We start from the raw sequence: 18436 nt of genomic DNA, 5'->3' as shown, positions 1-18436 counted from the left end.
GGGCAACCCAACATCCTCTTTGATGGTCATTGCAGGAAGAGTGAATTGCCCCATTTCTTAGAAGGTGGAACGTATTATCTCCTTTTGCTGATCCTTGAGTTATATTGCACAAAAACATTAGGCAGCATCACGAGGCATCAAATAGGCCAGAATGAAGCACAATACAATACAAAGCCTGAAAGGAAAACGTTGGAGCAAAGCACTTATAAAACCTCTGAAGAGCTGAATGTAAGATACGATTCATTCATCCACACAATCTCTTACTGCTCACGGTAAGCAATGCATTACTGTTTATTAAAGGATTCCTCTTTCTTTGTAGTGCAAAAAGCGGCTCACTACTCCCCGAAGGGCACCCTGTTTGATCACACATGTTCACCATCCGGACTCGGACTGGACTGAGAGATGCACCTTTAAATCCCGCCTAGAACTTTTTGTTCTTCATATATTGTATATTTCATGTCAACATACACTTTAGATTCATTTTTGTATACACAGAGTATATACTTGTATTTGATATGTAAAATATTTTCCACCTGTCACGAAGACATCATTTCAATATCACCACTGTTAGTGACACGAGCACAAGAACTGACGAGTCCAGAATCAGCACCGGAGCCCGGATGCGTCTTGCTCCGATAATTCAAGGAATGATAAAGTGTCTGTTAGACATACAGCAACAGCTAAGAGACGGTTAAGCTTAGCTCGGCAACATTGCTGGGAAAACTACCTCCATTTGTAAGCTCACTACTCAACAAGTTGTATGGAATTTATTAGAAGCAAGTAAAATAAAATTTAAACTTTTCCATTTTAAAGATCATTTGTGATGAATAAAAGGTAACCTGGCTGAACTCAGCGGGGTTTATCCAGTTTCCTGTCGTCTAGCTCGGTCCGGTGTCACCAGCATAATAATATGCGAGAAAAAAAGTGTGCGTTAAATCATCACGCCTCCTCCGCTTCACCTTTATCAGCTCGCTAAACAACAAACAACATGCTAAGCTGTCGGTTTGTTTACCATAAATAAACAAAGGCGGCGTAGAGAAGGGTCAATGCTGTGGATTTATTTCACAATTTCTACTTTAAAAGGCCAACAGAGTTATGTGCTGGACTTTATCTTGACTGGGTGAAGGAAATAGACAGTCCAAAAAAAATAAAATAAACATGGATCCCAACCTCCCGGCTAAACGAACTATAACACCAAGCTGTAACAGGCAGGAGGGCGAGTTAAGTTAGTCGTCTCTCCTTCTTAAATGTGAAACTATTCCTTTAACTCGTATATAAACAATCACAATGTGTGATTTTGAAGGAAACCAAGTTATTCCCATCATCACCAGTCATCATCGTTAAATGCCGAGAAGCTCCGGGACAAGTTGAACTGTTTACAGATTCCGCCACTTTGCACAATCAGAGGTAAAAGGAAGTTTGATCTTTACCTCTTAGACCTGAAAAACAACACAGGTAAAGAAATGGAAATAACAATTTCCCAAATCATAGCAGCACTTTTCCTTTTCTTGAAACCCCTCGGTGTCACAGTAAACCCACGACAGACGACCAGTTGGCACGAAAGATGGTGTAGAAAGTTTGGCCTCCGTCAGTATCTCTCTAAACCTCTAATTTCATTTCGATATATAAAAAAATAAAAAAAGATATCAAAATAAATTATGGCATTTAAATAATTACAAAACAAAACAAATGATTTGGCAAATGTCGTCCTTCCCTTTTTTTGTGGTTATAGGGATTGATTTCTGAACTACTGACGCAGAAAACACATTTAGTATGCAAGTGTTTCCAGTATGAATACTGTCTTGTAATACCCCTACGGTTTGCTGTACATGTATTCATATCCATCAGCATCAAAATGTTCTTTTAAACACTTGGTCCACTAAAGGATAAATAACGGCTGAATGAATTCTTGCTTGTTTTCCTAATAAGATGCTTGAAAGAAAGGCAAAAGACAGGATGGAGATGCATTTAAAGGAGGAAGGAGGGTTATGTACGGGCAGGCAGAGCAGACAGCGAGCCTAATGCTCAGTTTATGACAGTGAAGAGGTTTTTTTTTTCCCGTCTGTCTAACCACGTTTCATTTCTTGTCGCAGCTACTGAAGCAGATCCCGTGATCCCTCTATCTCAAACAAACCCAAAAGTCCTGCTGGTCCAGTTCTGGTTGTGTGTGTGTGTGTGTGTGTGTGTGTGTGTAGCACAGCCGTGTGTTTTGTTGAATATGTACTTTGACAGATATTTCACACATGGAAACAAGGAGCGAGGATTCAAAAGACCTCTACGTGAGGAAACACTGGATCATTAAGTGTAGGGAACATGGCGATGCCGACCACGTCTGCAACAAGTTAAGATCGACACCGGAAAAGCTGAATCTGTAAGGCAGTCCGAGTTTACAGTAGTAGTTCTGTCCCCCCCCCCCCCCACCCCCTCCTCAGTTATCCAGCGCCTCAGCACACACCATGCTGCTGTAGAGCTGCTGCGGGTCTGGGCGCGTCAGCACCTGCTCCTCCACCTCACTGTCTGTGCTGCCCTCGCTGTCAAGGTGAGCAGATTGGTGACACGGTGCGGACAGGGTGGGGTAAAGAGCGTTGGCAGGCAGCGGGCTGGGGAGGAGATCCTCGTCCGAGCTCAGGTAGTCCCCCTCAGCAGAGGCAGGGCTCGCCAAGCAGAGACCCTGGTAGTTGGTGCCGCCCACGCCACCGACTCTTGGAGCAGCCCGTTGTCCTCGCAGCTGTCTGATCTGAATGCAGAGAAGAGGGACGCACTTTACGTTTCCTATATTACCGTCGAGCTGCGCGGGCGGGTGGCTTTGAGCAAATGCCATTCAAATAAATGTATATTAATATCTCAGTGCCATCCAAAAGAAAATTCTGCATGCATTTAAACATGTTTTGGGGCGAGGGAAATAAAAGCTTTTCTTGTGCGTTAATCTTGCAGGTACCACAGTGACTCATGAGAAATCTCTGAGGAGAGGGGGGGGGGGGGGCTGTGGTAAACCAGTGGAAATGTTTTGAGTGCGTCTGACTGGCTTTTTGGAATGCACTTCTGACATTTGATTTGCAATGTAACAGGTTAATTAATGGTAAAATTAGCAGACGCAGCCAGAATCCCTAGATATTAGTCTTAGGCTTAATTTATGTGAAACTAAAGTAGAAACCACAATATTACAAAAATGTATGTGTATAAATATGTGTGTTGTAAAATAGTGTTATTTATGCAACAACACCACAAGGGCTTAAAAATACTAAAGTCCTATAAGACTAATAGTGAGATTTCTGTTGCATTACTTCCTCATTTTTAAACACGCAAGTTTCGCTCTCATTTGTAAAGCCAATGCTTTGATAGGTGGGGGGGTGAGAGCGTAAAGGGCAGGGCAGTCTCATTTCACCCACTCACTTTTAATCACTCTCCTCCTAGTCACGCACCGTCGCTCTCTGAATGACCAAACTGAGTGCATGTTGGGCGACAGCTCTGCGTCACCAACGGGGGCGGGGGGGGGGGGGGGGGAATTGTCATACACCGCTGAATTTAAAAATCAAGTCACCTACATGTGAAATCAAAATATGGACATCAGAATAGCTGCAGTTGCAATAAGTGATTTGATCAGCAAAGGAGCTGTGCGTTAAACAAAGGGATAAAAAAGAAAGAAAGAGAGAGAGACACCTTTCACACCCTCAGCTCTCACAGCCTTTTCCACGAAGGACAAAAAAAAAAGTGCATCAGGGTAGAAGTGGTGTCTGAGGTTAGACATTTATGTTGATGGTAAGTTGCAAAGCAGCAAGATATCTACTTTCACATATCTGCAGTATAACCAGTGTGTGTGTAATAAATCTGCCCACCCTGCTGAAACAGACCTCAGCAGTCAAAATAATTACACAGTGAACAGTTTAGTACAGCAGTTGTCGACTATATCACTAATAAACATCGACTGTACAATACCCAGAACTGTTGAAGTATTTGCATGTTCTGAAATATGACACTGGACCTGAAGATCGATCTATGCAAGCAGAAAGATTCCAAATAGAGGATTCGGCACAAACCAACCTGCCCTAGTACTATTGGATTCACACAGGACAAGCAATTCTGTTTATGAATGGCAGTTTCCTCTATAACGGGGATTAAGAATCAGGACGTTAACTTTTGCAATTATTTTATTGCATTGATTAAAATGCTTAAACAAGTGCTGTAATGTGCCCTCTGGAAACATTGTTGCTGTGTTGTTGCTTTTGCATATTGAATGCAATATTTAGGGGTTAATTGTTCCACATTTATTGTGAAATCCGGCAAAATATTGCAGATCGTGTGTGTGTGTGTGTGTGTGTGTGTGTGTGTGTGTGTGTGTGCCCAACCTCATTCTTGAGCTCAGCGATCTGGTCTCGAAGCTTGTCGATGTACTGCCTTGAGTCGGAGTGGTTGAGCTGGCCCTGGATCAGCCCTTCCTCCTTCTGAAACACACACTCTTTAACATTACAATATTGTTGACTGACTCATTCTCACTCAGGTGTGACTCAGAAGCACACACCTGTATCTCTAGTTCAGCGATCTTCTGCCTGAGTTCGGCCATGACAGCAATACTGTCTGCTTCCCTCAGTCGCACCGCCATCACGTCCTCTTTGCTCTATGGAGATGGGAGAAGGGAGGGAGGACGAAAGAAAGAGGTAAGTGCTGCTAAAGATATGAATGCTGTGGATGAGCGTGACAGAGAATCAGTGATGGTTATTGATGAAGCATCATAAACTCTCATTTATTCCCAGCTCTGTGCTTCAATGTATTGAAATTTCCTGTTTTTCAAGACACTCAGAATTTATCCCTTCCAAATATTATTGTCTCATTATTGTATGTTCAGAATTTTTATTAAGGCGAAACAGGAAAATCGGTTTTCTCCCCATCGATCAGAACTTTACGTCTCCCACCTTGCAATCATATTTTACTGTTTTACTGACACAAACCTTGCAGTCAAACTCGGCCTGCTTTCTTTTCATCTCGCTGAGTTGTGCCTGGAGAGCTTTGTTCTGATTGGCCTGCATCTGGAGCCGGTCCTGTAGGGCGGAGCGTTCCTGCTCATTGCGACCAATCAGCTTGCTGTGGATCTGGTTCTGTACATAAATTAAAGGAATAGGTGAAGTCAGAGCGCGAGAGGAACTCTCACAAATTATTATTCAGCTCACAATTAAGAAACCATCTCTAATATTGTCATTGCTATTATAATTTGCTTGATATAAAACTCCCCTGCCTGAATGGTCTTGTATGCTTATAGAGCCTCTCTGACTGACGGTGTATCTGACCTGGCTCTCCAGCTGCAGGGCTTTGAGTTTGACCTCTCGGAGCTCAGCTTGAGCCTGAGCTTCCCTTAGCCTGACCGACATAAGTTTATCCTGCAGCTCGTTCATGGCGTTCTTCTTTGGCGATTCCTTCCAGTGGCCTCCCCCGCCACCCGTGCTGCTGCTACTACGGGACATATGATGCTGAAAAAGAAAAAAAAAACACAGATAGCACAGACAGGTGTAAAATGCAAAGGCAGAATACACGGACATGTACCGACGGCTGGTTCGTGCGTTACCTGCCAGCGTTGGTTTAGCTCAGCGACGCTGTCCTGCATCTCTCTGAACGAGCGCAAGGTTTCTAGTTCCCTCAGCTTCGTCTGTTTTACCTCCTCCTGCAGGGCCGCCATGTTGTTCTCATCTGGCAGGCAACTGCTCCTCTGCATTGACAAACGTCACACGACAAACTCACAGGCCAGTGGAATACTGGCATGCTGATATAAAGCGGTGTAATAAAAATGTTAAACCTGCCATAAAAAAATAATATTTAAGCAGAGTTGACCCCGATGCCAAACCTCAAACGTGGTCAAATTAGATATTTTTGTTGTTCAGTTTACACCAAGATAACCTTAAACACATTCATATCTGCCTGCTGCCGATGCTACAATGTGTACCTTCTCCAGGTCCAGCACCTTGTCTTGCATCTCCTTCAGCGCTCCCAGCAGATCAGCCTCTTGCAGTCTCGACTGCTCCAGCTGGGTCTGCAGGTCGTTAAACTGCTCCGTGCACTGAAACAAACAGCAGCAGTGTTAAACAGCTGTACTGCAGAATTAGGCAGCTGTGCCTGAAGCTTGACTGATCGCCTCTCTTGCCGTTGTGCTGCATAGATAATCTTATAATTTGCAGCTTTACATTTTATTTGTTGTTCCTCATTTCTGTCCCAAATAAATCAAGCACAATCAATCAATATCATTGTGCCACTTCATTGTAACTGCCTGATCGTGATCAGCTGCACGTAGCAACAAAACCACAAACCAAAAGTAACGTTCCTTCCGAGGCGATGCTGAATTGGAAGTGATTTGTTTTTTCTTTGACTGACTTTGACTGATATAAAATAGATTATCATCCTAGTGAAGTGTCATACTCCTGACCAAAATAAGAGATTTCAAAGTCACCACAATAAAATAGAACAGTGAGGGCTGAGTGGAAAAAAAACACTTCCTACTACGCAAAATACATAATCTTAAAATTGGGCAAGTACATCGCGTGAGTATAGGAGCTTAGATTTGTAATTGTGGACTTCTCAGTCTTGGTTATCAAAGAGGACTGAGAGTCTGCGGAGGTGTGTGATTCTTGGTGGGCGGGCAAACATCTGAGCTGGAATAAATGTCCCCGTTACTATGACGTCAGTTTGAGTTTGTGGGTCTCAGCAGTCCTAAACAAAAACCTAAATAATCAATAAATGACACATTCTGGATGCTGAGCGTGGTTCCGACAGCTGCTTGGTTCGCAGTGCTGGGACAGTCATTATGAAACTTGTGTTGCTAACTAATTGATCGCAGCTGCACGAACACATAAAAAAAAAAGCTGATAGAAGCTCATTTCTAATCTCCACACATGAGGTAAAATGCTTTTAAATAAATAAAAATAAAATAAAACCCTCATGGAATAATATTTGTGCACATTTCTTTGTCTTCAGTGTTGGAACAATGTGCTTTGCTGCTTCCACATTGTTCATGCACAGATTGTGCACAGATTGTGTGGCGCTGACCTTCCGTTGCTGCAGCTCCTTGATGGTGTCCTGCGCTTTCTCCAGGCTCTCACTGGCCGTGTTGCATTGCTGCCTCACCACCGCTAACTCCCGCTTGATCACGTAGTTCTCCTCTGCTTCTTGCGCCCTTGTCACCTGACCCTAAAACAGATGTGCAGATTACAAGAAAAATATGAGGCGATTTGGACATCATTATGCTTGTGGGTGATCTGAGCTACCTAAATATGTTTTCATTTTTTTCCCCAGGGAGCGAGTTATGATTGAAACTCCTCTCATATTTTCCTCTTGTACATTCAACTATGTATAAAAGGACTGCAGCAGCTAAATTAGCATAAAGACTAAACAGGAAGGAAAAGATAATCTGGGTTCTGAAGGAGTTAATTTCAAAATTAAGACAGAATTTTATGTTTTAGTAACTGAATTTAAAAAATATAATATTTAGTAGCATTAGTGAAAATAATATTTTCCATGCCACATTTCACGGATCATGAATAAACCGTACATGCATTCAGAGGTTACAGGACGTTCTGGGGAACTGGATGGATAATCACGCAGTATAAACAGTATTCTTTCATGCAGACGAGGAAGAGGGGAAATGCAGGACAGCAGAAAGGAGGATGGGAAATAAGGCAGGAGCACATACAGGGCAGTGGGAAAGAGGTTTACGTGACTCTACCTGTATAAGTCTGTCTGCCAGAGCAGCACTCTCCTACAGCGCAGCAAAGGAGAGGAACAAGAGGACGAAAAAAGAGATAAAGAGAAAGACAGTGCCAGAAACCGTTGAGGATAAATCACCACAAAACCCAGAAGGAAATTCAAGGAAAAGAAAGACAATGGATCGTGGTTGAGAAGTTGAATGTGATGTTTGTGGGGGGAGGGGGGAAAGAGGCATTGGTGTGATCACGTTATCTATTCCAGAGAAGAGGAGAGGAATATAAACAGTCAATGTTTAAACAGCAAAGCGATGGAGCAGAGAGAAAACCTGTAAGAAATACAAGCATCCAAAGCCACAAAGCCACACGACAAGAATGAGATCCTCAGGAAACAACAACAGAAAATGAGCTCACAAATTTAAAGTGGCAGCATTTCTCCTGACTGTAACGAGATCACAACGGTAATAGTCTTCCACTGAGCAGCAAGAACAATTTGTCTCAATGATGCTGCCTAAAGCGGATTTAGTTTGGCATTTAGCCGGACATAAAGGCCGTCGTTTACCTTCTCCAGCGTCTCGATCCTCTGCTTCAACAGCCGGTTTTCTGTCCGTAGTCTCTGAGCGGACAAAGTGATAGAACAGTTATGTGGCCTGTTGACTTCTTTATACGTTAAAAGTGTTGCGATACACAATAATGCACATATAAAAACGTTCTCTCTCACACACACACCTTGATTTCAATTTGTTCCTCCATCTCTTTATTCTTGATTGTGGTGTATTCTTTCTCAAGTCTTATTTAAAAAAGAAATGAAGAAAAACACAGGATTATGAATTTGGCTTTCATATTTGACATTAATCTAGTTTAATTACAACATGATTGCAAAACCTTCAGCATTACTTAGTCAGTAATGTATTAATAAACTCATTACTTGTTTATTAACTGGGTAATGCGTGCTCTTACTTCTTCATCCTTTTGGGGTTGTATTTGATCTGGTAGGCCCTGAGAATCAGCTTGTCTGGGCAGCTGTCGAACTGGTGGGGAATAACCTTCTGGAAATGCTGACAAAAACCCGAGAGAAACACAAGATTAGAGCGGCCAAGACAGAAAAGCCACTCAGTTCTTCATATTTGATGAGCAAGCACCAAAACATTTCCGTATAGTGGAGAAAGGCGGATAATTACCTCCACCAAGGAGGCCATGTTTTTGTCAGATTCCTAACAAGCGTCTTGTTAGGAATCTTGGAATTTTGCTGGTCTTTACTAAGACCAGCAAAAGTTTATGAATAACTCCTAAACTAATAATGATATCAATGTGAATCCAATTGATAAAGGTTTATTTTCATGTACAAGGAATCTAAAAATATAGATTAAATAAATGTAGGACAAAATCTTTGGTGTAAATCACAATATAGGCAGACCGAGCTGCTCGGCGGAGGCCTGCACTCTGACTGCTTTTCTAGTTTGGTCTTGTGCCAAACCAACATTCAATGCATTTATGGAATTAGGATGAATGTGATATGATTAAAGGCAAGAAAGTTCATAAAGATGCTTTACTGATTAGTTCAAATGTAGCATATATTAAAGGACATGAACGTTTCAGTAATTTTTCAGTCAAAAATTTAAAATTCTTCATAAATGCTTCTCAACTGCACAGATTTTCTACTTTTCTCTGCTCGATCTGCCATATTTGTGGGGCATCTGACACCTGATTGGCCCCTGAAGTGCCCCTGCATTTTTTTTATTTTTTTAGCCTTGACTGCTATTTCTGCATTCAAATTAATGGTCTAGGGAGAACAGGGCAGTCTGTCAGGACGTTTGTGCGCCAAAGGGAAAGTCGGATGTAGAAAATTTGACTCATGGTTGAATCTGTGCATGAATTAATTTCTGTATCATAAAGCTGGAGCTGCTTACCTGAGACATGCCCTCCATGTCCAGCTGGATGAGGTCAGTCTGGTTGTACTGCAGAATAGCCATGCCCACACGGAAGATAATCTCTAGGCCCTGCAGTCACATGAGGCATTTTATAAGATGAACAGAACCTAAATCACAGCGTCAAAAAAAACACACATTCACAGTGTCTCCTACCTCATACATGAAAATATCAAAAATGCGTGTGGCGACGGGCAGCGGGAGGAAGGTAAGGAAAAGGGTGAGGAACCAGGATGAAGCGTACATAGATGTGTGGAAACTCTGGGAGCGAAAATGGACATTCAGCTCTGGAAGTTGCTCCTGAGATAAGAAGAATAAAATAAAATAAGAGACAGGTTTTATAGTCGAAATATCACTGCAGCATAGTCAAAAGTATGCAGAGACAAAGTAATGCACTGGAAATGCAAAAGAAGATCTGCTGCCCCTCTGTGGGTGGCTACTAAACTGCAGGCCTCATTGATGAATGTCTGCTTCCTCTTCACCTGTAGTAGATATTCAAACTGGTAGATGCAGAGACCCAGCTCGGCCATGCTGGGCTTGAACAGCTCCCGCAGACGGTACTCCTGCATCAGACGCACAAAAACACAAAAGGCCTCCTCCTCAGGCATCTGGGAGGGGAAGACAGACGGGTGTGAGAAAGACCATCCTCATTAAGTTGAATTCATTTTACAGTAACTCATATATTCACTGATAACTTTTATTTTTTATTTAACCTTTATTTCATCATTACCTGCATAAGCAGCAGACCAACAATGAAAGCGCTGCCTTGGCAGTAGCCCACTTCTCGATCTACCAAAGAGTACGCCTAAAACACACACACACACACACACACACACACACTGATGACATCTGTAATCCTGGCCAGACTCGTCACCAGAAAACATTTCATTTCCTGTGTGTCTGAGCTACAAGGGAACTCGAATGATTCGCTGATGGTTAACAAGCTCGTTTCTATGGCTGCAAGCAGCAAATCTCATTGACAAAATTACATCAAGAAAGTAACACTCAGCCTGGCAAGTGCAAAATGCTGGACTTTGGAGCATTAACACGGAACACTGAATTATTATTGACACTTTTACTCATTTCGTAGCCAAGGGTTAGACTGTAAAATATAAAAAACATCGATCCAGGTTGGAACAAGAGCAAGGAGGGCTAATCAGATGTGTAGGATTGTCCCTGAATGTGAATAGGACACAGTAAGTAAGGCATGGCAGATGTCCCCCCCCCCCCGGCATCGTCTGGATAATCACTCAATATATTACCTTCATGACATTGAAAAGGACTTCCTGTCCCAGGCTGTCCTGGCCTTTGAAGAACTCATGCTCGGGGTAGGTGCGAGCGATGTCCCGGCGGATGAGCTTCTCGCAGGGAGACGACATCTTGAGCAGCTCAGAGTACTGGTTCTTCACCGGCATGTCGGTGGCATTGCCCAGCAGCTGCCAGACGATTGCCCGGAAATGATGAGGGATGCCTTTTCTGATCAACTCCTGAAGGAAAAACAAGCAGACACGAGAGCACATTCAGAGCATCGCCCTCTTATCGGGAAAGAAAAACCCAACAAACAGGTGAGATGGGAGAGAGAATCGATAGGGGATCATTTAATATCGCTTCAGAAGCATAGCCACACAACACATGATGTATTACAGTTTCTCGCCCACTCATGTTCTTCAACAAAGTCTCTCTTTTTGTTATGCGCCGTTAGAGTTTGCAGGCCGCCAGTGCCGCGCCGCATAGGTCTGTCTACGCTTCAATTTTGCCTCAACTCATTTTGCTTGTCCCGTTCTGCCCTCATCCATCTTCTCTTCCCCGGGGGCTTTTTTATTTTTAATCACAGAGGGCACATACAGACACAAAGAGGAAAAGAGGAAGGGATCATGAGACGCCTGATGGTGCAGTGCAGCCTGAAGGCGTTCGCGTGCAACAGATTCATCATTGAGGTTTTTTTTTTACTCTCAAATTTTGTTCAGTTCAAGGGACATCAGGCAACATTGAGCTGCATGTTTCTGAAATATGACATCCCCCCCTTAACCTGTTGATGTAAACAGCCCCAGTAATCGTGTGTGTATTTAAATTAAGAAGCAAGAAATATTGGAGAAAACTATTTATTTTTTTCATTTGGAAATAAACTACACGCCATTAGAGCTGAGACTTTTCTTCTAGGTAAGGAAAATCAGAACCACAGTTGCTTTCCCTTTGTATCAGGCATAAAAAAAGAAGAAGCTGACGAGTCAGTTTGCACATCTTCAGAAGTGACTATTGTGCAGGCAAACAATGTGACTTCTGAAATCATATATTGTGCAGCCTCTGCATAAAATTCACAGCAAGTCTCTCTTTCTGTGTCACTCTGAACCAGCAAAGGTCTGCTGAAAACAATATTTAAGGAGGCGGCTGATGATCTTCTTATTTAAGATAGTATGTGCTAATTTTAAATTATATTCAGAGACTCATTTGGCAGAAGATGCTACATGCGTTGAAATAATTTATTTTCCATTTCGAGTCCCTGACCCCCCCCCCCCCCCCCCCCCACCTTCAGGAGTTTGTCCTTCTTGCGTCTCCACTCTTCCCACTCATTGACGATGCGCCCCCACAGGATCCAGGTATCCTCCTCCAGGTGTGACAGGTTGGAGGAGGCCGAGGAGCTGGACACCAGCGAGGAGCCGCTATTGCGCCGTGAACCGCTCATGGAACGCATCGACTTGGAATCGGCCTCCAGCAACCTGCAAAGAAGGATGGGAGGATTCAAAACAAACAAACAAGAGAATCACCATCATATTAGGATAGCGTGTCATTTGCTGAAGAGATGCTAGGAGGCATCATCTCATAGTAACGCTCTACTTGCTGTGAAACAAACCATTACGTTTGGGCTGGGCCAGCAGATATGAGGTTCAGTCCCACTTTAACCTAAAGGCCGGATTCTTTTAAGTCGCTTGACTTCTGTGTTCTGCACTTTGACTCCTTGTGGGTTCTAGTGTGGCATTAAAACGTATCTAACTCAGGGATTATACTATAACGAAAACAGGTTATTACATTTCCAGATATGATCCTTGAGGAAATGCATCCTGAGCTGATTTAATAAAGAGCATGAACAAATCATGCCAAAGAAAAGCGGAAGAGAGAAACTCCTCAAAGAAAGGAATCAAACCTGGAACCTTCTTGCTGCGAGGCAGCAGTGCTACCCACTGCGTCGCCCTCACTACACACAAACAGTTCTAATTAAAAATGATGATGATGTCTAATGATCCTAGACCCCCCACCCCCCTTTGACTTGTGATTGTGACATGCAATCAACCCCATCTGAATTCATGCCACTCTAATGTGGGTTCAGTGTCTCTGATTGTGGTCAAAACTTTGCATCACTGGAAGAGATTTCTACGTCAGTCTTGGGGACGATGAAACTCAAAAACACAGCCTCCCTTTCAAGGAAATGTGTGTCTCCAGCTGTTTACCTGTACTTGCTTCCATTAGGCAAATCATCATTCAAAATAACCCCCCCACGTTATAATAAATTATGAAATAGAACAACATCTAGTTGAAGGACTGCACTCCCTCCCACACTCATTTATTTATTCCACCATCTTGTCAACTACTTCATTGTTAGTCATTTTTAACTCCTTTCTGTTCATTTCTACCAACATATTTTTTTATTTCCACTGTTGTATTTATTTTTTCATGCCATACGTGTTTGATCTAGATTGTTAATGTCTTGATATAAAGCACTTTGAGCGACAATAATTGACAGGTGATATGCAAACAAAGCTATTGCTAACAAAAAAATGACAATAACAAAACAAAACAATGGATAATAATATATAACGGATAAATGAGCTCGGGAAACATACTCATGGATTGGTTAACACTTTTTTCAATCTTTGTATTAAACATTGTAAAAGGGCCACCATGTCCAAATCCCTGTGTAAAGAACTCACAATCATTCTAACCTTCTAAATGTCACATTTTATAAAAGGGGGAGTTTTCAGAACTGATAAAGGAGCCACTTGTTCACCGCTTTCCACATTAAGCTGCATACCTACTTTTTGTTACCCATTAACTGACCTTCCCTTCATCCAGGACTTGGGCCCAAACATCGTTTTTTGCATTCTCCAATTTATGCTACTGCTAGAATGTCATTTACCTCATTGTGCTACTGTCTTTTAAAGCTTCCTGTTTAACTTCTTATATTTTGCAAATTTGATCATGTCTCTAAAATTCCCCAACATAGATTGTGATCAAAGTTCAACTGAAGGCAAATTCCTTGTTTGAATGCACAAACTCGGCCAATAAAGCCGATTCTGAAATACACCTTCAACAAAATGATCTGTGTCAAACAGCTAAAGACAGCTAACAACAGTCTGACCTCCAAAACCCATTATTTGAGTACAACAGTACAACAAAGGTCTGATATTCTCCATCGCTGTTGAAAACCAGGGCTTAGTGTGAAAGAGGAACACAAACAAATAATTGAAAAAGTAAAAGGATCATTAAAAGAATGTTGAATGCTGAATTACAAAGGGAGTAGAGACAGCAGATTGAAATGCATCCGCAGCAGAACTTTGAGCTGCTCTGTAAGTGAACATAGATCCTTTGCCCCAGCGTCTAACGGTTGAAGCTACAAGTGTACAAATGTGCCAACGACTTTGGTTTCTCTCCAATAGTTAGCCTGTCGCCAGGATGAGGACGACCACTCACCTGTTCTGCTCCTCCAGTTTGGCGAGGAGCTCCAGTTCATCGGGGCTCAGGTTCTCCGAATCTGCCGGGGAGGCAGCTGGTGCCGACAGCGCTGCATCATGGGAAGATGAGTCTGGGCTGAGCACTGGGCTCCCCGTCGATAGGGGATCTGGGTCAAAAGGGGAGGAGGGGCACTCCAGTTGAGGGAGACACCCACTAGCGCCTTCTCTCTCGGGGCTGCCGCCGGGTATCGGCATGGCGGTGGTGACGGGGCGACGGGTGAAGCAGCGTGGGTGCGGTCAGAGGGACTCCCCAGTCTCACCGTTGGCCTCCCTCCTCAGTGAGCCTGGCCGCTGCCTAATGGGCCACGTTGTCGTCTGTGGCGCCAACGTGCTCAGGGATCTTCAATCCTGCCATGGATCAGGAAACAGTTGATAAACAATGGCCGTCTACAGATAATTAAAGATTCGACATCTTGTCATCAAAAATATGCACAAACCACAATTTGCAAACTATAACCTGCAAGAGCTTTAAAGCACATCTTCAAATCTCACCCTTAAAGACGTCAAATTTTCCATAGTAGCAATCAGGTATTTGCGAATGAATTGCTTGATCAATGACTTAAATAACCCAGGAAGGATAATGATGATTCATCTTTTTTGGATGAATGGCCATTTTTAAAGGTGCTGTACCCTCGTAGGAATACTTTTCTCTCGTCTGCAGAGACAGAAAGACTTGTTGGATCTGACTGAGACTGAACACGGCGATCTCATGCTGGTGTACCTTCAAAGTTTAGTTACTTCCCCTGCAATGAATAAGGGAATGAATACAAGGGACAGGCAACGGCTGCTTTTTATTTTTTATTGGCTCTTTGACAGCTCATATAAACTCTGATATGTTTTCCCTCTTCATACTAATCTTTACAAATATGCACACACGATAGAGAGGGCAATATGAAAGGATGCTTTGAATAGTTCACGCACCACATTCAATAAAACGTCCTGGAGCTTGTGCTGAATATGACAGCTTCTTAAGCTCCTGACCTGTAAATACTCACACAGCAACACTTTATACTGTAATTGTACCTTACACGTACATAAACGTATACATAATAGTTGCGCCTTTGGCAGGCTTTGTGTTCTCGATAGCATCCTTCTGAGGATTGTACATATCGTCGATGTACTCCGCTGCCAAATCACTTACGCGGACACCACGGTCATGTTTATTGATCATTTCATGCTTCATCTCCATCGTCATCATGCATTTTATTTCTCGTCACTGCCACAGTTACCGCTCGCTTTATTTGGACCCATCACTTATAAAGAATACTCACAGATACAGCCAAAATCACTGAACGAGTGAAGCGCGCTTGGAGCGCTCGGCCATCTAAGCGTCAGCATCTGGAAGTTGCTCGTATCTCAAATTCATGTTCGCATCTCAGAGCAAAATGTTGCTCGCAGGCTGGCTCGCGTCTCGGAACACTGGTATGTCGAGGTATTACTGTAGTTTTCCGCAAATACCGTATTCACATGAGTTAGAAAAGTAAAAAACAAGGCAATGGGGGGGATGCTCGTTTGCGTCACCCTCAGCAAATGTTTCAGAGGCATGAGATAAAGAAATACATGATAAAAACAGCCTGCAGGCGTGCAGAGGCTCAAAATAACAAAGGACCACATTCATGAAAAGAAACCAGCCCTATCAGTACCAATAACAACTAGGTTGTAAAAAACAAACAAACAAAAAACATACTCTTCATATCAAAGTAATTCTACAACCTTCCAGAACAGATTTCCCTGATATATTTACTAAAGTACCTCATTGTGTCTGAATTTACAGCATGTCAGGCTGCATTCTGCTTTCAGATGAACGCCATCCGACGGATGGGCAGCGATGCATCGGGCCACGCTTGCCGCAGATAGTGAGAGAGAGTGAAAGTGATCGTCAGTGACAAAATTCAGGGACACTTTCACCTTGATATCCTCAAAGAAGAGACGCAGTTCAATGTTGAAGAGGCTGCCCTGCACAGACACTCACTCACCGCTGCTTCCGATCTTCAATTGCTGCCATGCGCTGGGGTTTCGTTACCATTGATCTGCTGCAAATCCACACTATGATTTAGACTGAGAGAACAAATTTGTGATCCAATCAATATCTTGTTTTATTCAGGATATTTTAATTGTCCGTGATACAGAATTACACCCCCCCCCCCCCCCCCTCCTCATTCTGGCAGGATTTCATCACACCGGATGAAGGATTTCGTTACAGATTGCAGCACATGGCTGCACGCGGCAGAGTGAAATAGATTCAAACGTGTTCTTGGTGCAGCTGTTGGTGCAGCATGCCATGTTACAGCCCGGCTGCTCGCACAGAGCACCGACTGCTCTATGGATTGCAACAAACTGCTTGCCTCGATAAGCCATGGGAGTGTCAGAACTTTGTTGCCAGAGCTTTGCAGGCTTGGAAAGCAACCACAATTTATTTTGGGTGCAAATAAATTTGCAAGTCTCCCAAAAAACAACAACAAAAGGAATACCAAGAAAACAACTTCAATATTATCATGCTAGCACTGAGAGATCAGCTTCAACATTTTCAGCAGTATTCAGCTGTGTCACTGTGGCGGGACCACACTGTAAAAGGTGCGAGTCATGCAGCAGAGTGCATGTAAATGGAGGGATTTATCTCTTGGCTCTCACACACACACACACAAACACAGGCAAATGGAAGGACGCTGCGAAGGTCTCTGACAAACCAAAAGATCAGCACGCTCCGTCTTTACAGCAGAAACCGCAGAGATTATCTGTGGTTTAATTCTAATTCATTTAAAATCCTGTTTCACATTATGCCTCCGCCTCAGCCAGTGCGACGCCATTTAAGGTAACAGGCAGTGTCAAGTGTTTAGTCTCAGCTTCATACACAACTATGGTATTGTGTAAAGGCTACGCAACCCACGAGCTCTTGATGGCTACACAAACAGACGGCACTATTATTTCCTCTTCTGACCCCCCCTTTGCACACACACACACACACACACACACACGGTCTATGATGAAACCAGGTTTTGAAATGAAATGAACAGGAGACACCGTCTTTATTATTCGATGTCTACACAACCCAAAATGGAAGTAAACCACACGACAGCGCGAAGAATCAGGTGTGTTACGCTCGCAGTGGCTAATGTCACGCAGGTTTGTGCCATGCAGCCAGAGCTTCGCTTGCATTCTCGCTGTCCAAAGTGACTCTGACTCCAGAGGCCAATTCTCACACAGTCCTCACACAGTCAGAAAATGCTGTCTTTGAAGTAAAAATGATAATTCAAGGGTCCACCCGTTGTAAAGTTGAGTTGTGGGTGCGGTACTTTCATTTAAATGCACACTTTTCTTTGCTTCCCTAAACCTACTGACCACGTTCAACTGAAATGACTCATGCTTTCCTGCTCTGAATGTAGTTAGCATCCTTCCCAGATGATTCGGCTTCCCCGAGTGCCACTCAGAGAGGAAATTGTCTCGGAATATTTCTCCCCATGATCCATCAATTACTTTCGACTACAAGGGCCTACATTTCCTCTCCTACACCACTGAAATAGTTAGCACAATAGTGCTAACACTCCTCAGGCTGTGTAACTATAGCTACAAAATGTATTGTTGTAAAATAAAAAAAAAAGACTGCAACGTTCCCTAGCCGATCTCTTAGATGAGCGCGTCGTGTCGGATAACCGCTACGGCACCACAGGCGCATTTTGCCACTGCTGAATGCAGAAAAAAACCCGAGTGACACTAGTTTTCCTTTGCAATCATTACATCATTTTCTTTCCATGTCAGGGAATTCAGCTGCTGTTTAATCCTCTTTTCTGATCCCAAACATTTGTCTTACAGACTTGTCTGTCTGGAGAGGAATAACCACATTACACTGTGTATCAACAACAACAAAAAAGATTGATTTGCAGCCCTCGTTCATTTAGCATCTACGAGCATGTAGGTGCATATTTTTAGAAAGAAATCTGCGTCATTTCCTGAAAGCTGCGCAACGCTTCTTCCACATTGTTTACTTTAAAGTGCAGGCACGAGGCAGCCCGTTAGCTGACGCATCATGTTACAGGTCGACATGTGCACGGAAGCGTCATCAACAGGCACAGTGCGAAACACGGGACTCAGAAGGCCTCGC

At 43.2% G+C, this 18436-nt stretch overlaps 1 protein-coding gene across 1 annotated transcript; it reads right to left on the bottom strand.

Moving 5' to 3' along the window:
- Positions 1–2428: 2428 nt before the first annotated feature.
- evi5l (ecotropic viral integration site 5 like) lies at positions 2429–14532 on the bottom strand. Its single transcript, XM_068750574.1, has 19 exons — positions 14297–14532; positions 12138–12327; positions 10873–11097; positions 10341–10415; positions 10093–10218; positions 9767–9910; positions 9593–9682; positions 8643–8740; positions 8412–8472; positions 8245–8298; positions 7706–7738; positions 7030–7170; positions 5933–6046; positions 5558–5698; positions 5283–5462; positions 4947–5093; positions 4520–4615; positions 4347–4442; positions 2429–2737 (listed from the first exon to the last, which is right to left on the bottom strand). The coding sequence occupies exons 1-19, from the start codon at positions 14530–14532 to the stop codon at positions 2429–2431; spliced, it is 2556 nt and encodes an 851-aa protein (XP_068606675.1).
- Between the last annotated feature and the right edge of the window lie 3904 nt (positions 14533–18436).

The sequence above is a fragment of the Brachionichthys hirsutus genome, chromosome 17 (assembly GCF_040956055.1).
Source record: "Brachionichthys hirsutus isolate HB-005 chromosome 17, CSIRO-AGI_Bhir_v1, whole genome shotgun sequence".
Taxonomy (NCBI): Eukaryota; Metazoa; Chordata; class Actinopteri; order Lophiiformes; family Brachionichthyidae; genus Brachionichthys; species Brachionichthys hirsutus.
Note: the sequence above shows the minus strand (reverse complement) of the source record. Positions and strands in the feature narration are given on the sequence as shown.

Coding starts and splice junctions, on each gene's coding strand:
- evi5l (XM_068750574.1), bottom strand. CDS start 14,532: ATGCCGATACCCGGCGGCAGCCCCGAGAGAGAAGGCGCTAGTGGGTGT. Junction 8,741..9,592: donor ACATGGAGGGCATGTCTCAG/GTAAGCAGCTCC, acceptor GGTTTTTGTCAG/CATTTCCAGAAGGTTATTCC. Junction 6,047..7,029: donor AGGAGCTGCAGCAACGGAAG/GTCAGCGCCACA, acceptor TGTTTGTTTCAG/TGCACGGAGCAGTTTAACGA.